General features: G+C 36.7%; 1 protein-coding gene across 3 annotated transcripts in view; it reads left to right on the top strand.

Moving 5' to 3' along the window:
• Positions 1-20,873, top strand: part of Nemf (nuclear export mediator factor) — a 44,816-nt gene that overhangs the window by 915 nt on the left and 23,028 nt on the right. For 2 of the 3 annotated variants that reach the window (XM_003471805.5, XM_063247179.1), the window contains exons 2-16: positions 49-117; positions 262-364; positions 2,471-2,596; positions 5,132-5,280; positions 6,714-6,781; positions 8,585-8,671; positions 9,873-9,946; positions 11,111-11,181; positions 11,262-11,337; positions 12,008-12,070; positions 15,228-15,305; positions 15,392-15,600; positions 16,012-16,203; positions 16,555-16,618; positions 18,214-18,302. In XM_003471805.5, the coding sequence (XP_003471853.2) occupies positions 49-117; positions 262-364; positions 2,471-2,596; positions 5,132-5,280; positions 6,714-6,781; positions 8,585-8,671; positions 9,873-9,946; positions 11,111-11,181; positions 11,262-11,337; positions 12,008-12,070; positions 15,228-15,305; positions 15,392-15,600; positions 16,012-16,203; positions 16,555-16,618; positions 18,214-18,302 (1,518 nt within the window). The remainder of the gene's footprint in view (positions 1-48; positions 118-261; positions 365-2,470; positions 2,597-5,131; positions 5,281-6,713; positions 6,782-8,584; positions 8,672-9,872; positions 9,947-11,110; positions 11,182-11,261; positions 11,338-12,007; positions 12,071-15,227; positions 15,306-15,391; positions 15,601-16,011; positions 16,204-16,554; positions 16,619-18,213; positions 18,303-20,873) is intronic. The other variant, XM_023565908.2, reaches the window with a different exon arrangement.

Raw genomic sequence — 20,873 nt, 5'->3', positions numbered from 1 at the left:
GTTTCAATCTGTAGTGTAACTTGTTACATGTTTCTTTTGTTTTTTCAGCTTGCTAGGAATGAGAGTAAACAATGTTTATGATGTGGATAATAAGACATACCTTATTCGTCTGCAAAAGTAAGAACAATTTATAGGTTTTGTCTTACCTTTGATAATTAAGTCTGGGATAGCTGATTTTTTTAAGCTGACATATTAGGTCTTTTTCGAGGAGTAAGATTTGGCAAATGCGCTAAAGAAAACATTGATTTTCTTCATCTACAGACCAGACGTTAAAGCTACCCTTTTACTTGAATCTGGCATACGAATTCACACAACAGAATTTGAGTGGCCAAAGAACATGATGCCGTCAAGTTTTGCCATGAAGGTAAATTCTAAATTATCTTTGAAGCTAATTAGTCCTTGAAGTAAACTATACAGTTGAGTAAACTGTAAACTGTTTGGTCTTCCTTGTTATGAATAAAGTGCACATAAAATCAAGGTACTGGGAGTAGTTAATTGATAATGGGATGAACACATTGGTGTTTACTGACCTTTCTGTTTTCTTTCACATCTTATGCTCCAAGTCTTCTTTCTTGTTCCCACAGTAGCCATTTTAGTTCAGGGTTTTATTTGATTTAACGTTACAATCCCCAAACCATAGCCTGCCACTGTCCATCAAAACAATTCTGAAGCATCATTTTTATTAGTTATCTCACAATGACAGTAATTTAGTCATTATCTTTTTTATTTCAAGATCTTCATGCTGAGCTATATTCCTGTTTTTGTATTTTTTATTTTGAGACAATGTCTCACTAAGTCACTAAGATGCCCAGGCTGAGCTGGAACGTTTGAGGATGCCCACTGGACCTTTGTGGCACTGAGCAGATTATTTTCAGCAGTTGCTGATAGGGAAATAAATAAAACAAGCTTTACATCTACTTGTACTTACCGTGATGTAGAATCCCTGTCTTATCTTTCTGTGGTATGATGTTTTGTTCTTTCAAGGTTACCTTTTACCTTATTTTAACTTTTTTTTTTTTAGAATAAAAGTATCCTAGTAAACTCAGAACTGGTTGTATTTTTTCCTCTAGGATTTTTTTTTTTTTTTTTGGTACCAGGAATTGAACTCACAACCTCGTGTTTGCCATGCAGGCACTCACAACATTGAGCTAAACCCCTGGCCCTCCTCTAGGATATTTATAAACAGTACTTGGGTTTGGGGCATTGTTTAATAATATAGCCCTTGTTTGGCATGCAAAACAAACAAAACTCCTATAGATAGATCACAATTTAAATCAAAGTCTTAGGCTGGGAAACAGGGGTAGAGCACTTGCTTAGTGTGTGTGAGGCCATGGGTTCAATCCCCAGCATTGCAATACAAAACAAAAAATCACTTTGAGCTGGGGATGGTGGTACAGGCCTATAATCTCAGCACTCTGAGAGGCTGAGGTAGGAGGATCACAAGTTCAAGGCCAGTTTGGACAAGGTAGTGAGACCATCTTAAAAAAAAAAAAAAAAAATATATATATATATATATATATATATATGGACATGTGTATATGTGGGAGCTGTGTGTATGTATGTATATATATATATATATATATTCACACACACACATATATATGCCACTTTTAAAACTATTAAGGAAGGGAAGATTATTCTAGATAGTTTGAAAAGTCTTATATCTAAATATATAGATATATAAAATGAGAATATTAATTTGAACTACAAAGTCTGGAAAGATCTTCTTAGTTTTAAAAGGTTTGGTATGATTTTTGGGGGGAGCAGAGAACTGGAGATAAAACCTAGGGCCTTGCATATGCTGAGCAAGTGTTATACTGGTGAGCTACATCTCCCTCCTGCCCAACGTTTACATTAATTTTAAAAGTGAATTTATATACTAATAAAACAGTTTTGTAAGGTTTTAGGTTAAGTTTTCTTTAAAATTTTCCCTGGAATTTGAGTCTTACAGCAAGCAGTATGGCTAGTCTTGATTAAGGGTCTTTTTATCCTTTTTGTTTTGTTTTAGGGTTTGTTTTTTTTTTAAACAGGGTCTTGTTATGTATTCCAGGCTGCCCTTAAACTCATTTTGTAGCTGGGATGACCTTAGATTTACACCAGTTCTTCTGTCCCAGCTTTCTAACTGCTGGAATTACAGGTGTGCACCACCACACCTGACTCTCTTTCATTATTATTTTTTTTTTATCGGTACCGGGGATTGAACTCACAACCACCTGCTTGCAAGGCAGGTGCTTATGCCGCTGAGCTAAATCCCCAGGCCCCTCTTTTTCATTATTTTAAAAAATGAAATATACTGTTTCTGAGTTAGTAATTGTCTAGAATAAAATGTTTTGATTGTCATGTGTTAGCTTTTGTTCTCTGACTTTTGTTGTCACTTTAGTAATATTCTTGGTGGTAATGAAAAGAATGTTTTAAAAAATTAAGTACCAAGTAGTTTCTTTTTTTTTCTTTTTCTTTTGTTTCTTGCTAGTGCCGAAAACATTTGAAGAGTCGGAGATTAGTCAGTGCAAAACAGCTTGGTGTGGATAGAATTGTAGATTTTCAGTTTGGAAGTGACGAAGCTGCTTATCACTTAATCATTGAGCTCTATGATAGGGTAAGTTAAATTTGACTGAAGGGATGAAGGAATAGTCTCATTGGGCCTGCCTTCTTTAATGTTCATGATGTTCAGCGCAAAATTATTTCCACTGATGCTGTGTCCTCTTAATCCTGCAGCCTTGTGAACACCTGACATTGTCTGCCTCTTAATTAAACACAGCTCTTTGTTTTGTTGTTTTGTGCTTTGTTTTGAGAGAGGGTCTTGCTGGGTGATTTAGACTGGTCTTGAATCAACAGTCTTCCTGCCCTCGCCCTCCAGGGAGAAGGAGTCTTGCTTGCTATACAGGCCAGACTAGACTCAATCATGATCCTCCTACTTTAACCACCTGAGTGCTGGAATTACAAGTGTGTGCCCTACTGCTAGCTTCAACAGAGCTCTTAATAGGGATATTGATGATGGTTATATGACTTTTAAAAAAGATACATAGGATACCAATCAAAAACAGCAAAATACCTATCAAAAGTACATTTGCTATAACCCACAGAACTCTTTATGTGAGTATTTGATGATGGTTATATGGTTTAAAAAGATAACTAGAACACCTGTCAAAAAAATAGTGACACACGTCCATGTTACCAGCATTTGGAAAGTTGAGGCAGGAGGATTGCCATGAGTTCAAGGCAAGCCTGAACTACATAGTGAGACTCATGTCCCAAAAAACAGTAGCATTGGGGGGCTGGGGATTTAGCTCAGTGGCATAAGTGCCTGCCTGGTCATGAGTTTGATCTTTGGTACTAAAAAAAAAAAAGCATAAAAAATATGATAGTATACCTATAAAAAAAAATGTCCTATAACCATCATAAAATGCCCGCCATAGTGTATAAAAATTTCTTCATTAGCATAATTTGTGTAATATCCCTCTTTTAAAAATCTAAACCACCTTTTAAATTTAGAAATAATTTTCAATTTATAGAAGCACTTCAAAGATAACAGAAAATTCTTGTGTACCCTTCACCAGTTTTTTTGTAAATATTTTGTTGTTGGTTTATTGAGGGTCTCAATATATAGTTCATGCTAGCCTTGAACTCAATGTGTAACCCAGGCTGCCCTTGATAGCACGGTCCTATTACCTCAACCTCCCAAGTGTTAGATTCACATATGTGCTAGAGTTACACCATGCCTTGAAATCAGATCTTTAATTCTAAATGTTTAGCGAATAATTTCTTTCTTTCTTTTTTTTTTTTTTTTTGTCTTTTTCCTTTTTATTGGTACCAGGGATCGAACCCATGACTGCCTGCTTGCAAGGCAGGCACTTATGCCACCGCGAATAATTTCTTTTGTCTTTATTTTTTTATTTATTTTTGCCTACATAAACTATCCACTATCACAATAGTTTTCTATCTTGCTATTTTTATTTATTTATTTATTTATTTTTCCAAATGCATTTTATTTCAAGAAAAAAAGCTAAAACAAAATTTAAAACATGACAATAGTACATACATTGTGCTTTGTCATCTCCAGATCATTCAGCCAGAGCATAAGACATCTACATTCAATTGTTTGAGCAATACTGGCATAAATCTTTCTCTTCAGTGAACTCAGAGAAATCAGTAGTATAACTATCTTAACCTTTTTTTATATATACACATATACATACACTTAGGCATATGTTGTTTCTTTCAGCTTTTCACACTGAGACAATACGATGTTTACACATGTGTCTTTATTGTTCTTGCCACAAAACTATTGATCTTTCTTTTTTCCCTCTGAGACAGGGTCTCATTCTGTAGTTCAGTCTGGGAACTAAACTACATTATGTAAGCCCAGGCCGACCTTGAACTCTTGGGAATGCACCTGCATCAGCCTTCCAAATTAAGGTGTGTGCCACCACACCTGGCCAAAACTGTTGATATTAAAAAATGAGTTGCAATATAGCATGGTAGTGCATGCCTGAAGTTCTAGTTCTTGTGAGACTGGGGCAAGAGGATTAAATGGTCCCACAGGTTTGAGGCCAGCTGCAGTAACATAGTGAGACCCTATATCCCTCCTTCTTCTAACCCCCAAAAAAGAGAAAAGAGAGAAAATATAATAATGCTTCGCTTGGCTTCTGGAAGGTATGTGTTCTGCTTCTCTTAATAAGCATCCTGCCTCATGCAAATCTGAGTAAGCTCAGGTGGTAATCATCAAGGTGGTGCTACATTACTGCCCTCCTGTGGCTTGGTAGTAACTTCTGTAGCACCACCCGACCATATGCTCTAAGTCCCTCTGGATTCCTTCACTGTTTCAAACTTGGAGTCTTTAGAATTTGCTTGTGTTATTTTAGTCTGGGCCAGGCAGTTACAAGGAGCACTTGATGTGACTGGTGTTTGTTTCATAACTTCATTTTTGTTATTTTAGCTACATTGTTTTTCTTTTTGAGGCAGAGTTTCAATATGTTGTCCCATCTGGCCTCGAACTCAGTATCACACTGGCTCAGCCTTCTGAGTACCAGGATTCCAGACATATACTACCACACCCAACTCTCTGTTTACTTTTTCTGAAGTTTGAAGGCAGATTTAGGAAAGCACTAAATTGTATTTTACTCTATTGCAGGGGAACATTGTTCTTACAGATTATGAGTACTTAATTTTAAATATCCTAAGGTTTCGAACTGATGAGGCAGATGATGTTAAATTTGCTGTTCGTGAACGCTATCCAGTGGATCATGCTAGAGCTGCTGAACCTTTGCTTACTTTGGAAAGGTAACATCTTTTGCTTGTAAACTCAGTTCTGACTTTTAAAAGGCATACTGGTCATATTTCAGAATATGAAGAACTCATAAATATTTTATTTACTTGCGTAACAAGTTTAGACTGCTGGAAGTAAATAAATATGCATGTAAGCAGTTAAACCTTACTTGGGAGTAGAAAATGTGGATGTTGGTTGGTTATTTATTTTTTTAAGATGGAGTCTCAGTATGTGACTTCACCCTGGCCTTGAACTCACTGTGTAACCCAGACTGGCCTCAAACTCATGGCAGTCCTCCTGCATCAGCCTCCTGAGTGGTGGGATCACAGGCATGTTCCAAACAAAGTTTTGGGTTACTTCAGAGGTTTATGATTTTTTTTGTAAAGTAAGGACATCTTAGCTGTTCTCTGAGAAGACTGTCTTGGGCAGAGTTCAGAGGCAGGTAGAAATTCTGGCTTACTTGAGAAGTAGGGAAGATGGTGATAGTTAAGGCTCTGCTGACCATTAGTCTACAGTGCAAGTCTTCAGAGTTGAGCATGCATCAAAATTACTGGAAGGGCTCGTGAAACTCTAAATTGGATGTCTTTGCTAACTTACTTGATGTAGTGTTGGGCCCAGGAATTTGCATTTCTTTTTTTTTTTTTTCTTTTTATCGGAACCTCAGGACCACCTGCTTGTAAGGCAGGTGCTTATGTTGCTGAGCTAAATCCCCAGCCCCGGAATTTGCATTTCTAACAAGTTCACTGGTAACCTGATGCAGCTGGTTATCACACTGATCCCCAGCATTAAGTTCTTAAACCAGCTGTGCTGGCACAGGTCTGTGATCCCATTACTCTGGCAGGTGAAGGGAGGAGGGTCACAGATTGAAGCACAGCCTTGCCATTCTAATTTACCGAGAGCCTGTCACAAAACGGCTGAATGGGGGCTTAGGATGCAGCCCAGTGTTCAGGCCCTAAATTTAGTCCCTGGGGAGAATTTTTATTTATTTAATTATTTAATTTTAAAAAGAAAAAAATACAGGAAAACAAAAAAAGACAAATGGGAAGAACTTTTATTAAATGATTACTTGGTAAAGCCATTTCAGATGCTGTTTAGATTTTAAGATATGGCACAATTCACAAACGCCATTAAACTTTTGTATACAGAGTCTCATATCACTCATATATGAGCACATTGATGCTAAGGATTGTGATTTAGTTGAAAAACTACTGATTTATCTTAGAAAATCTGGATTCAAGTCCCAGACTGCTGTTCAAGAACCTATTAATATTGAATAAATTACTTTCAAGACCCATTTTCTCACCTACAAGAGGAACTAATTTGTTGTATTTTAGAGTATTGTAAAGATCACATGACACTGATACAGATGAAAGTAGTATGAATGTGAACAGTGGTGTAAGGTTTATTAAATATAAGATAGTAAGAGATGTGCCAATTGTTTTCACAGATTGACTGATGTAATAGCCAGTGCACCTAAGGGGGAATTACTGAAGAGAGTTCTTAACCCATTACTTCGTGAGTTTGCAAGATAATTTTTTTTTTAGACACATTATTCTGGTTGAAAATTTAAACAGGAATTTTAAAAAGATCTCTTAGGAATTGGTTTTCACAAAGTTTTTGTGAAAGGGAAAAGGAGGAGGGGTAAAAGGGAGGGTAGGGGAGTGGGAAAAAGTCGTGTTAAAAATGTAAATAAATAAAAATAATTATGGATTAAGCTATGTTAGTCCATAGCTAACAACCTATTTTTTTCTGTCTAGTTTTTCTTGAATCTCTCTAAGAAATGTTTTGTAGTTTTTCTGTATACACGTTTTGCTTATCTTTTGTTAGATTTATCCTTAGGTAGTCAGTATTTTTTGATGTTCCTATAAAAGTTATATTTTCAATTCCCAGTTGTGTGTTGCTTTTATATAGGAATAAAATTGGTTTTTGTACATTGATCTTGCAGTGTGCAAACTTGCTAAACTCAGTTATATCAGGACTAATAGCTTTTTTTTTTTTTTAATTTCATTGGATTCTGTACAGGGATGATCATGTTTTCTGGGAATAAAGACATTCTCACTTTTTCCTTTCTTAAAAAAAAAAAGAATTTGTTTTCAAGGGAACAAAAGTGTTTTGGCTTTGGTACTAAAGGGCTTCCTTGATGGTAGGCCTATCACTGAGCTACATCCCCTACCCTAAGAAAATTATACTACATAAAGTTCAAATTTTATATATCAGATTTTATTTAAAAGTAGTATAGAGTATCTTATTAGTACTTCAGTGTTAACTGTGATATTCTGAGAAACTAGTTTCTTTCCCTGCCAGCACTTATGTGTTTATTCTTTTTAATAATTCTCATTCTTAACTAGATTGAGGTGGTATTTTATTATGGGTTTTTTTTGTTGTTGGTGTTGGTACTGGGGATCAAACTCATGACCTAATGCTTGCGAGTTAGGCACTTGTGCCCCTGAGTTAAATCCTGAGTCCACATTTTATTGTGGTTTTTATTTGTATTTCCTGATGATTAGTAAGGATGAGCATTTTTTTAAAAAAATAAACTTCTTGGTCATTTGTCATCTTTTGAGAAATGTTTATTAAAGCCTCTTGCTCTTTTGTTTTGGTACCGGGGATTGAACTCATGACCTTGTGCTTGCTAGGCAAGCACTTACACCACTGGCCCATCTTGCTCATTTTAAATTGACACACCAGTCACTGCTAAACAAGCTTTATATTTCCAGGAATAAATCCCCCCGTATTGTGGTTTCTATTTTGTTGTTGTTGTTGTTTTGGTGATATGGGAATTGAACCTGGTCTCTTCACACTGAGCTACATCATATATATAGATATATGTATATAACTATATATATATATATATATATATATATATATATAATGTATAGTATACATAGATATTATGTATATATGTCATACCTATATGTCTATGTATATACTGTTTTTTGAGACAAGGTCCAAGTTGCTAAGTTGGTTGTATAAGCTAGGTTTAAACTCTGGCTTCCTACCTTAGCCTGTTCAAGTGCTAGGATTATAGCCATGAGCGACCATGCCTTATAGTTTTTTTTTTCATATGTGGTAAATGCCATTAAATTTCTATAATTTGCACCTATTTCTTTGTTCATTATAATCTCAAATGTCTGTAACTATTTAAGTTGTTATTTCTAATAACAATTCAAAATAAGTAAACTTATTTTTGTTTTCATTGGCTTTTTTTCCCCCCATTGGCTGTTTTTATTGAGTACATTCGTGTGGTAATAGAAACATGTGTTTTTAATACTCAATTTTACAAGATAATACTAAAAACGATTCCTTTTGCTTTTGTAGCTTATGGACCAGCTCTCATTGAGCACTGTCTCATAGAAAATGGATTTTCTGGCAATGTCAAAGTGGATGAAAAACTTGAAAGCAAAGGTGTGTCTTCATGGTATAAGTTTTGTCCATTCCACTGGTTTTCTTTTTTTGTGGTGCTGGGAATCAAACCAAGGGTCTCAAATATTTTAGGGAAGCGCTCTGCCTCTGAGATATACCCCAAGCCCCTGTTTATTTTTTTTTAATTGTTAATTTCTAATCAAATAATAATAGATAGCTTATACACTTAAATACTTTTAACCTTTGAGTGTCCTATGCCTGTGGGTATTGCTGGTGTCTAGTCTAGTGTGGAGCTTTATTCCTAGTAACACACAGTTCAGTCTCTTGATCTACCCCTCACCTTTGACGTTGGAACATTTTCCCTTTCCATCCTCTATAAAGTTTTGAAGTGGTTACTGAACGTGGGGCAGTGATAATTCTGAGAAGTTGAATAATTACCCCTTGGACTTAGGATTTGGAGTGCTACTAGAAATAGTGTTGTGCATGCATTTGAATTTCTGTAGTTCATTGGTGTGGTTGTATGATTGAGTTAGGATTTTGTAATTCTATAGGTTTGTTCTCCAGTACGTAAAAATAATAAAAATAGCAACAATAAAGAGTACCAATAATGTAGCTCACTGGTAGGTAGAACACTTTCTGTCTTGTGTAAGGCCCTAGGTTCAGTCCCCAGTATCACTCACACACACATACACACAAAGTCTGGTACCTTTTTAGAGAAAGAACAGAATAAAAAAGCAGAAGTAGACCCAAATATATTCAGGAATTTATCATAAAGTGGCTTTTATGAAAGGAAAGACAAATGATTTAGAAATATGCTGACCATTATGTAAACCAATTAGGATATGAAAAGGTATATGAAAAGGTATATTTTTCTTGAGCACTTTATATTATTTCATACTTTTCTGTTTTTTCCTACATGGTTGTTTAAGAATGATTAATGGACACTTTGTTTTGTTTTGTTTTGCATCTTTTTTTTTTTTGGTACTGGGGATTGAACTCATGACCCTGTGCTCCCAAAGCTGGCACTTATGCCACTGAGCTAAATCCCAGCCTCTTGTTTTGCATTTTTGAGACAGATTTTGCTATGCAGTTCAAGCTCATCTTGCATTCATTTTGTAGCTTGGTCTTGAACTCATAGTGATCCTCTGCCTCAGCCTCCCAAGTGCTGGGGTTACAGGTATGTGTCCTCTGGCCTGTTAATTGATACTTAACTGAAACTCCTTTCTTTTTATTCCCCCATTAGAGATTGAAAAAGTGCTTGTTTGTATGCAGAAGGCAGAAGACTACGTGAAAACAACATCCAACTTCAGTGGAAAGGTAGCACTGTGTGTACTTTGTGTATATTGTTATGGCTTATTTGGATTTCAGGTATTGAGTGTTCATTAGAGGATCAATAAATGTGCATTTAACTTTCCTAATTTGGAAAACTGATACTTGTAATGTATTTATTCCAGAGTAGTAGTTTTATGGGTTTTTTAAATTTTGGTTTTTGATACTATGGAATGAACCCAAGACCTTCTTTTTGGATTTTTTTGTTTGTTTGTTTGTATTTTTGAGACTGGGTCTTGCCATATAGAGCTCACAGTGTATCCTAGGCTGGCCTTAGTCTTTAGTACTCCTCTTGCCTCAGCCTCCTGAGTGCTGGAATCACAGGTGTGCACCACCATGCCTGGCTGAACCCAAGGCCTTGTGCATGCTGAGTACTGCTGAGGTACATGTCCAGCCTCAGGGTAACCTTTTCTTCTTTCTAAAATTCCTTTTGGTTTATAATTTCTTGTTTGTTTTGTTTTGTTTTTGAGATGGGGTTGGTCTTGCTATATAGTTCATGCTGGCCTTGAACTTACTGTGTAGCCCAAGTTGGACTTGAACTCATGGCAATCCTGCCTCAGCCTCCCAACTGCTGGGATTACAGGCATGTGCCACTACGTCTGGCTGTTGTTTTTTGAGGTATTTGTGCTGAGAATCACCCAACAGGCCTGACAGTATGCTAGATGGTGCTCTACCACCATACCATACACCAGCCCTTGTTCCTTATTTTTTATAGGAAGTATGATGTCTATCAATATCACCATTTCTGAAAAGTTGAAGAATCTGGAAATGTCTTCTTGAGTAGATTTTATACAAAGAAGCATATTTTAATTTGTCAGTGGTTTTTAAAAATAACCCTCTAGTAGTTAAACATTTTAAAAATAACATTTTATCTTATGACTCCTTTCCTTCTCTGTTCCAGGTATTTCTTTACTTATAAAAAATAAAATTAGGGCCTGGGGATTTAGCTCAGCGGCATAAGCGCCTGCCTTGCAAGAGGTAGTCGTGAGTTCGATCCCTGGTACCAATGAAAAGGAAAAAGACAATAAATAAATAAATAAATAAATAAATAAATAAATAAAATCAGTGCCAGATATATAGAGTAGTCTTTATTATGAGTATGATTGAACATGATTTCAGTTATGAAATGATTTTAACATTGGATTTTTGTAGGGGTATATCATCCAGAAAAGAGAAATAAAACCAAGCCTGGAAGTAGATAAACCAGCTGAAGACATACTCACGTAAGCATGTAGGCAAGGATTAATTTGCTTTGGGTGTTTATTGATGTTCTTGAATGTGATATAATAAATATATTTTACAGGTATGAGGAATTTCATCCTTTCTTGTTTTCCCAACATTCTCAATGCCCATATATAGAATTTGAATCATTTGACAAGGTGGGTTTTCTGTTTTTGTTTTTCAATCAGCATCAAAACTGTATGCATTGTTAGTATCAGCTTGCTTCACTGAGAAATTGAAAATATTCTTAACCTCACAGTCACTACGAATCTGGGCATTGAAAGTCAGTGTTGTCACAGTTATAGCTTCTGTAAACAATTGTTGTCACTTTATTTCAAAATGAAGGATCAGGCTGGGTGTGGTGGTGCATACCTGTAATCCCAGCCCTCAGGAGGCTGAGGTAGGAGGATCGCTGGGAATTTGAGGCCAGGCTGAACTGTACATCAAAACTCTTGTCTCAAAAAGAAGGACCAAGGACTTCATTGTACTTTGATTTTTAATTTTTTTTTATTTTTTATATTTTTTATTTTCAGTATAAATACTGAGCTCAAGGCAAGGGTCTCGCCTTGAGCTCAGTATTTGCCCAGGCTAGCCTTAAACTTGCAGTGATCCTCCTGACTCAGCCACTAGAGTGCTGAATTTGCAAGGATGTGCCACCATGCTTGGCTGTAATTTGATTTTTGATAGTTTCGCTGTATAATTTACTGGAAATCTGTTCAAGTTCTTTGAGTGGCATTATGAAACAAATAGACTACATTCTTTATGTGCAAACTGAAGTAGAGAACATGATTTTTTTTACAGCTAGTTTTTCTCTTTTTTTTAAATAAGGCTGTGGATGAATTTTATTCGAAGATAGAAGGTCAGAAAATTGATTTAAAAGCTTTACAGCAGGTATGGTATTATTCAAAACTTATATTAAACCAGCTAGTCTTAGAATGGTTTGATGGGTAGATGATTCTCATTGCTGAGACAAAATACTCAATACCCACAGACTGGGGAAGCAAAGTTTATTTAGCTCACAGTTTATAGAGGTTTCAGTTCGTAGTTGGTTGGCACCAAGGCAGGGGGTGGCATGGCAGAGGGGTATGACAAGGGAGAAATAGTTCATGCTGTGGCAGAAGACACCAGAGCGAGCAAGTGACCAGTGGCAACAATGGCAGCTCTCTTTGTGTACCTGATATTTTATCCAGGATTCCCACCCTGGTCAGGTGACACTCTTAATTCCAGCATTCTTAATCCTAGCATCGCACGGTGAGTCAATCCCAGTGACACACATACTAGCTGCCTCTGAAATGCCCACCATGACTGCCTGAGGCTTTAGGAGCAGCCCTCTAGACACAGCAATCGGGATGATGCATTCACTTAGGAATGAGTACAATGAAGGATTTCAGAAATAGTGGGGGAAGAGATATGGGAACTCCTTGATCTCTTGGTTTATAATAGAGGTCCAAGGAAGGTCCCATTGTGGTAAAGCATGTCCTCATTTATTCTTACATTCCATTTGTCAGATACACTCAGATAAGGGAGATAGCCAGGCATGGCGGCACATGCCTGTAATTGCCAACACTTGGGAGGCTAAGCTAGGAAGATTGCTGTGAATTTGAGACCAGCCTGGGCTACCTCAATTATGTAGTGAGACCCTGTCTCAAAAAACCAAAAACATCTCAAGTACCTTGGTGGTGGTGGTGGTGGCGGGAGGAATGAGAAGTTGAGACCATTATTTATACACTGGTATGATTTGCTTTATTAAAGCAACCAAAAACTTCTCAAACTTGCATTTATGAGACTGTTGTTCTGGGGAGATTTTAAATGGGCAAGAGAAGGAAAAAATGTTTTTTTTTATGATTAAATAAATTTTTAATCATACATAGTGGTTTTTTGGGGGTTTATTGATGCATAATGGCCATATTCATCATAAGGAATTTGGACTGTTACATAATATATCTTGATTCCTTTTTTTCCCCATCCTTTTCCCCTCCTTAAAAATACTGAGCTTTAAAACTAGATCTTTAATATATTTTCTGTGTATCATGTCTTCCAGCCCATTTGACCAAGCCTTTGGAGTGTTTGTTTCAAAATATTAATGAAGTCTTAAAATGTTTGTGCAAAAAATTCAAATAATATGAATCTTTGTACTCTGTCCCCTTTAGCAGTATTTTGTTTGTTGGTAGCCGGGATTGAACTCTCAACCTTATGCTTGCCAGGCAGGCACTTAGGGTGCTGAGCTAAATCCCTGGCGCTAGCAGTTTTATTTTTGTTTTTGTTTGTTTCAGGTGATACTTAAGCACTGAACTCAGAGCATTCACACTGGGCTACATCCTCAGCCCTTTTGTTTTTTAAAATTTTTGTTTACCAAGCAGGGTCTTGCCAATTTATTAAATTGCTCTGGCTGAGATTGTTCTTGTGATCCTCCTGCCCAAACCTACCATGTGCTGGGACTCTAAAAATGCCACCATCCCTGGCTTCCTTCAGTTTTAAAACATTGACAGTACCGTTTCAAAGCAGATAGTTCAGTGCATTATATAACGAGATCACCATGTTGTCACAGTACTTAGGCTTATAAATAGATGCTTAACTGTAACACTGATCCCTGTGGTTTTATTTTTTTTTATTTTTTTGTCTTTTTCCTTTTTATCGGTACCGGGGATCGAACTCAGGACTGCCTGCTTGCAAGGCAGGCGCTTATGCCGCTGAGCTAAATCCCCAGCCCCGATCCCTGTGGTTTTATGTACATCAGAATATCAACGGGCATCTCTAAAAATCTGAAGTGCTGCAAAATCTGCAACTTTTTTAGCATTATCAGTACCCAGAATGTTTCAGATTTCAGATTTCGAGATTAGGGATTCACAAATGGTAATGTCTATACAAATGTTCTAAAATCCAAAAAATTCCAAAATCTGAAATACTTCTGGTCCCATGCTTTTAGAACAAGGGATACTCATAGTCTGTACCAGTGATTATTTTGAGAATCACTTTAAGATTCTTTTGTTGTTGTGTTTTGTTTTTTGATCAGGGCATTGCTGGATAGTTCAGGGTGGCCTTGAGTTATTGTGGCTTAGCCTCATGAGTGCTGAGATTGCAGGGTTGTGGCACCACGCCTGGTTTAAGTTCTTTTAATAGTTAAATATGATTTAAATTTTTTTAATGTTTCATCAAGTATGTAAATACTCATTAATTGGTGGTGCTGTTACAATGTTAGAAAATTTGTCTATATATCAGTAGCCTTGGAATGTAAATTATATATGATAAAGTGGTAGACAAAAGGCTGGATAACCAGCATGAACCTTTTTTTGTTGGTTGGTTGTTTTTGCTTTGTGGTGATGAGGATTGAACCAGGGCTTTTTCACTGAACTACATCCCCAGCTCTTTTTTTTTTTTTATTTTCAGACAAGGTTTCATTAAATTACTGAACCTGGGCTCCATCTTGCGATCCTCTTTTTTTTTTCCTGGTACTAGGAATCAAACTCAGCACCTTGCACTTGCCAGGCAGGTGCTGAGTACTGCTGAGTTACATCCCTGGCCATCTTGTGATCTTCTTGCCTCAGCCTACTGAGTGCCTAGATTACAGGTGTGTGCCACCATACCTGGCTCTGTATTGTTAATTTGGGGAGGGAGCTGCTTTTTAAAATACTGGAAATAATGTAGATAAAACTAAAATTAACAATAAAATAACATGTTTGTATGCCTTGTAGGGAATTATTTCACCAAAATTTACTTTTATACCATGAAAAAAAAATGTCTTGAATTCTGCTTGTTTCACTAGTGCCAGGGGAGTTAGGGACATCTTACACAAACGTAGCCTGCAATCAGAATACCTTTCAGTATGACACATGGGGAGGTAGGTGGTCAGGAGGACACAGCATCTTCTATGGGAGTGGGTAGTCCAGGCTTGGAAAGCAGGCATGGGGGGAACTTGAGCTCACTAGTTGACAGTATGGATGAGGCGGGGTGGAGTCAGGCTAGTGACTTGTAGAAAGTAAGCCGAGAGAGAGGGTACCAGGAGGCAGGATGAACACAGATTTTAAAATAACATGTTTTCTCACCCAAGGAAAAACAAGCATTGAAGAAATTAGATAATGTCCGAAAGGATCATGAAACCAGATTAGAAGCTCTTCAGCAGGCTCAGGTATTGTGCTTAGCCATTTCAGAGGCTTTTTACAAAATAACAACCTCAACTGGGATTATAGTAAATGTGTCTGGTTTTCTCTTAAGGAAATAGACAAACTGAAAGGAGAGCTCATAGAGATGAACCTACAAATAGTGGACAGAGCCATTCAGGTGGTTCGAAGTGCTTTAGCCAATCAGATAGACTGGACAGAAATAGGGGTCATTGTGAAAGAAGCCCAAGCTCAAGGGGACCCTGTCGCAAGTGCAATCAAAGAATTAAAACTGCAAACAAATCATGTTACAATGCTGCTAAGGTAAGTTTGATTCTTATGTAAGTAGTTAATGTTTGTCTTCGTTTTGTTATTTAACAGTTCATTGTATTCATTTAAAGACTTTATATGTAGGAATTTATTCTTAGAAATAGAAAAAATTACACTACAATAAATAATGAAATTTAAAAATACAGTACTTAGCCACTCATGGTGGTGCTTACCTATAATTGCAGCACTCAGGAGGTTGAGGAAGGAGGACTACGTGGGTTTGAGGCCAGCCTGGGCTATATAGTGAATTCAAGGCCAGCCTGACCTGCATATTGACACTGTCTCAAAAAAAAAAAAAAAACCCAAAGAGTATTATAAGCCACTTATAATTTCATTAAGAAAATAAATTGAAAATACAAGAGATGTCATTGACATTAGTGAAATACTATTGAATATTTTTAATAGAAATCCATACTTATTATCAGAGGAGGAAGATGATGACGTTGATGGTGATGTCAGTGTTGAGAAAAATGAAACTGAACTACCAAAAGGAAAAAAGAAAAAGCAAAAGAATAAACAGCTACAGAAGCCTCAGAAAAATAAACCATTGCTTGTTGATGTTGATCTCAGCTTGTCAGCATATGCCAATGCCAAAAAGTAAGTATTTAAGTATAAATTTTAGGTAAGATATTTGTAGTGAGTCAGAAGAGGCATTAAGAATATTAAAAAATTGGGGCTGGGGATTTAGCTCAGCGGCATAAGCACCTGCCTTGCAAGTGTGTGATTGTGAGTTCGATCCCTGGTACTGGTAAAAATACAAAAATACAAAAAAAAAAGAATATTAAAAAATTGTTATTTTACCTGCAAATACTTCTTTTGGTGAAAACACCTTTCCTAAAATTTAGTTTTGTGCATAATGCAACTTTGTTCTATGTAATTGAAGAATCTATAAAGTTAGAAATAAAGAATAAAGATTTTGATTAAAATTTAAGAGAGATTTATTTTTAGGTATTATGATCATAAGAGATATGCTGCTAAGAAAACACAAAAGACTGTTGAAGCTGCTGAGAAGGTACTTAATATTTTTTATGTTTAAAATTAAACTTTCTAAATCAAAAATCTTTCAAATTTAATTTTGTTTTAAATGTGTATGGTTTTAGTACTTTATTTCTTCCCCAAACTTGCTCTTTTCCCCATTTTCCATCTCAGCAAGTAACACCTTCATTTTCTGCTCAAATTTTAGAGATATCCTGAATTATTCTTTCAAATTATATCCAATCTGTCAATAGATTTTTTTTCATTCACTCTTTATTATTTATTTTTTGTCTTTTTGAAACAGGGTCTCACTATGCAGTTCAGGATGACCTTGAAGTCACTTTGTAGCCCAGTCTGGTCTTAAATTCTCAGTGATCCTTCTGCCTCAGTCTCCCAAATGCTGAAATCACAGGCATGTGTCCCCATGCCCAGTTTTTTATTTCTTCATTAAAAGGACAATCAGAATCTGGCCACATCTCACTTTTCAGCGATCAGGCATTCGTTATCTGTGAGTTTACATAGACTGTAACATACTCTTACTGGATCACCTACTTTTTTCTGCTACAGCCTATTCGCACAGCACCCATAGTAACCCTTCTAAATCACAGGTGAGGTTAGAATATTCCAAGCATTTCACATGTTAGTACAGTCCAGAGCCCTTCTCCTGGCCTTAACAGCGCGAGATCTCTCCCTCTGACCTTATCACCTCCATTTTTTTTTGCACACTCTTTTTGGCTGTCTTGGAGTTGTAGCTGTTCCTAAAAGCATGATGTATTGCTGTCCTTTAAGAGCTTTTGTATTTAATATTCTTTCTGCCTAGAATGCTTTCCCTCAGAATTTTCAGGGTTTGCTGGGTTGCTGAGACAGGAAGATCATGAGTTTGAGCTGTGCTGCATACTGAGATCCTGTCCAGAAAAAAAAGTCACCCACTCATCTTTGTTTATTTTGTTCATTGCTGGATTCTGATCTCTAGAATATGCCTGTAAAAGAACAGGTACTTCCGTTAAATGAGTAACCTTAATGACTTGGCTCCATGTCTACTGCTCATTGCAACCTTGTTTCTTGACATTTTGTTCTTGGATTAGTACTTGCTGGGCTTTTTCTTTGTGTTTATTGTACTTTTCTTATTCTTTGATAGCTTCATTGGTTTTTCAGGCTTTGGCTTAAGTATTATTTTCTCAGTGATGCCTTTGACCACAATCCAATATAAATGGAGTCCTCTTACACTGTCATATTTTTAAAGCACTTATGATATGCTTATTTGAGCACTTCAAGTACTTATGTTTATTTGAATGATTATACATTTAATAGTTGTATTTTCTAGAACCCAGTGAGGTGTGGGGACTTTGTCAGCCTTATTTACTATTATATCTCCATATCTAGCCTAGCACTTACAACATTGTAGGCACTTAGAATCTGGTAATGAATAAGATGGTTCTTAATTTTTATAACGAGCAAAATTTGCATATGGTAAATCTTTGACAAGTTAATATTTGAAGCACAAAATTTGTATTCATAGTTCTTGAGTGTGTGTGTGCCTAGTACCATTTTGTGATGTTTTAAAAAGCTCTTGTATGTTTTAATATTATTTATATGTACTCTAAATAGCTTAAATTATTTTCTCATAAATAGGCATTCAAGTCAGCAGAAAAGAAAACAAAGCAAACACTAAAAGAAGTTCAAACAGTTACCTCTATTCAAAAAGCAAGAAAAGTATATTGGTAAGTGTTTTACCTTTTATAATGTAGGTTTTGTTTCTATGAAAATTATCCATGCACATCACAAAGCTTGTTACAAAACCAGTAGCCACCCCAAGCTGGAAAAAGAAACAGTGGCCCTGCAATTGTTCCTCCCTCATCCCATTGCAAGCCTAATCCCATCTCAGAGGAAAGTACTGCTAGCTACTTTAAAGGATTGTGTTGATAGTTTCCTTCATTTCCCTTTGAAAGATACTTATACTGGTGCGGCTTAAGTTTTGTTTTCATTTATTGTCTTCTCATTATGGGAGATGAAGAGCTTGCTTTTTGTTCCATACATCCAAGTTACAGAGTGATTTTCCTCAGAGTGATGTTCCTTTGTAACATTGTTATGAATATTGAGCCAAATTGCATTTAGTTTTTCCTTCCTTGCTTGGTTTTTTGTCTTCTCTGGTTTTACTTAACTTGCATTTTAAAAGTTTTTATTCTTAACTACTAATTTCTAAATAATCTTACAAATGTTTCAGACACATTGGAATTCCATTAGTAGTGTCTCCTGGCTGGAGTGACAAGTCTCTGAAAGTTTTGACCATCTTTATTTTAGACTGATTTCTTCTTTCTAGTTTTGGGGATTTTTGTTTGTTCATTTGTTTTTGTTTTTTAGTGTGCATGTTTGGTACTGGGGATGGAACTTAGTGTCTTCTTATCGAGCTACATCCCTAACCACTTTTTATTTTTTATTTTGAGACAGGGTCTTTCTAAGGCTTAGTTTAAATTTTTGGTCCTCTGCCACAGCCCTTTAGCACGTTGGGATTACAGGTGTGCGCCACCACATCCAGTCTTCTCTAAGCGTCTTTGCTTTTTGGCAGTGCTGGAAGTGCTAGGATGTGCTGTACTACTGAGCCAAGTTCCAGCTTCTTGTGTTGCTTTGAATGTTGATATTTTTATATACAGCTTATTTTTGCCTTATACAATGGATGCTTATACATTCTCTTTTCTTTTTTTCCTCCTCTCATTTTTTTCCTCCAGAATTTCATGATAGTATAGGTTGATGAGGCTGTTTAATGCACTAAACTGGTTGCTTTATAGGCTCTTTTAATTTGGAAACTTTCAGTTTTGAGACATTTTAAAAATATACTTCTTGAAAAGCTGCCCATTTTTTTTGTTTTGTTCTTTTCTTTCTGAAAATCTTTATTTTTTAGATATGAAACCTCCGGAGTGAGTCCTCCAATTTTCTTGCATTTTCTATTTTCAGTGCTTTGTCTTTTTTCTTTTTGATACTGTTTTCTAGCAAAATCATCTTCTTCTAGTTGTTCCTTTAGATTTTGTTTGTTACTGTTTCAGGCGGGGTGGGGGGGGGGTTGATACAGGGCTTCACTATGTAGCCCAGGTTCAAATCTCAAGTGCTGAGCTTACAGGCATGTGTAAAGATAATTTTTATCTTTTTTTTTTTTTTTTGGGCCATGTAGTCCAAGCTGGCCTTGAACTCGCAGTGATTTTCCTGCCTTAGTCTCCCTAGTGCTGGGATTCCCGACCTGTGGCACCTCACCCAACCTAGGTTTTATTATATGTATGTTAAGGTATACAACATCGTATTTTGGTGTACCTGTGCATAGTGAAATGATTGCTGTAGTCAAGTTCATCAGCGGGAGATGGTAAGAGTTTTTAAAACCTTGTGTCTTAGCAAATTTCCAGGATACAATACTGTATTATTAAGTATAGTCCTTATGCCCATACATTAAATCTCTAGACATTTTCGTCCTCCATAACTCCATCTTTGTATCTTTCAATGAAAAGTCTTCCTATAATCTTACTTGCTACCTCCTTTTATTTATTTTAAAGAGAAAACAGAAAAACAGAAAAATTAAGAGGCAGACAAACCTCAGTACCAGCAACAAAAGCAAAACAACAACAAAAATGGCTATATAGGTTTTCAAAACATGATGACAGGAATTTAACAGTGGTTGTTATACTACATACGGTTATCTTCAGAATAGTTGCTCGGGTTACCAGATATAGGAATAAAACAAAACAGTAAAATGGAACAAAATACTGGATTTCAAAAGTAAGACAGAAGGAAATGCCCTCCAGTTGCCACCGTGCACACTGCTATCCTACAAATAGATGCCCAGACCACCAGCCCAGGCCTGCAGAGCCAGTCAAACAGTGCAAGCGTCAAGCTTTGCTGTCATCTCATCCTCAGTTGCCTGAGGCAGCCAGTTGCTTGCAGGGGGCGGGGGTGGGGGTGGGGCAGGGGTCCTCTTCTGGTTTCCCAGCCCGCACACTTTCTGCTCACAGGAAGGCGTGGTTTGTTTCTTGCTCAGTCTCTTCTCAGTCCCCATGGCAGCCTAGCTCCCACCCCCCTTTTAAATCTGTGTTAGTGTTATCTCCCGCTTTGACATTGGAGACTTTCAGTAATATATGGTGTTCTTGGATTGTCTGCCAGTGTTTTTTAGAAGAGTATTAAAACACGGAGTGGAACTGGCCATAGTGGCATACCTGTAATTCCAGCACTTTGGGAGGCTGAGGGGGAGGATTGCAAATTTGAGCCCAGGTTGGGCAATTTAGTGAGACCCTGTCTCCAAAAAAAAACCA

The sequence above is a fragment of the Cavia porcellus genome, unplaced genomic scaffold (assembly GCF_034190915.1).
Source record: "Cavia porcellus strain 051 isolate PalLab524CR breed Dunkin Hartley unplaced genomic scaffold, mCavPor4.1 scaffold_1, whole genome shotgun sequence".
Lineage (NCBI taxonomy): Eukaryota > Metazoa > Chordata > Mammalia > Rodentia > Caviidae > Cavia > Cavia porcellus.
Note: the sequence above shows the minus strand (reverse complement) of the source record. Positions and strands in the feature narration are given on the sequence as shown.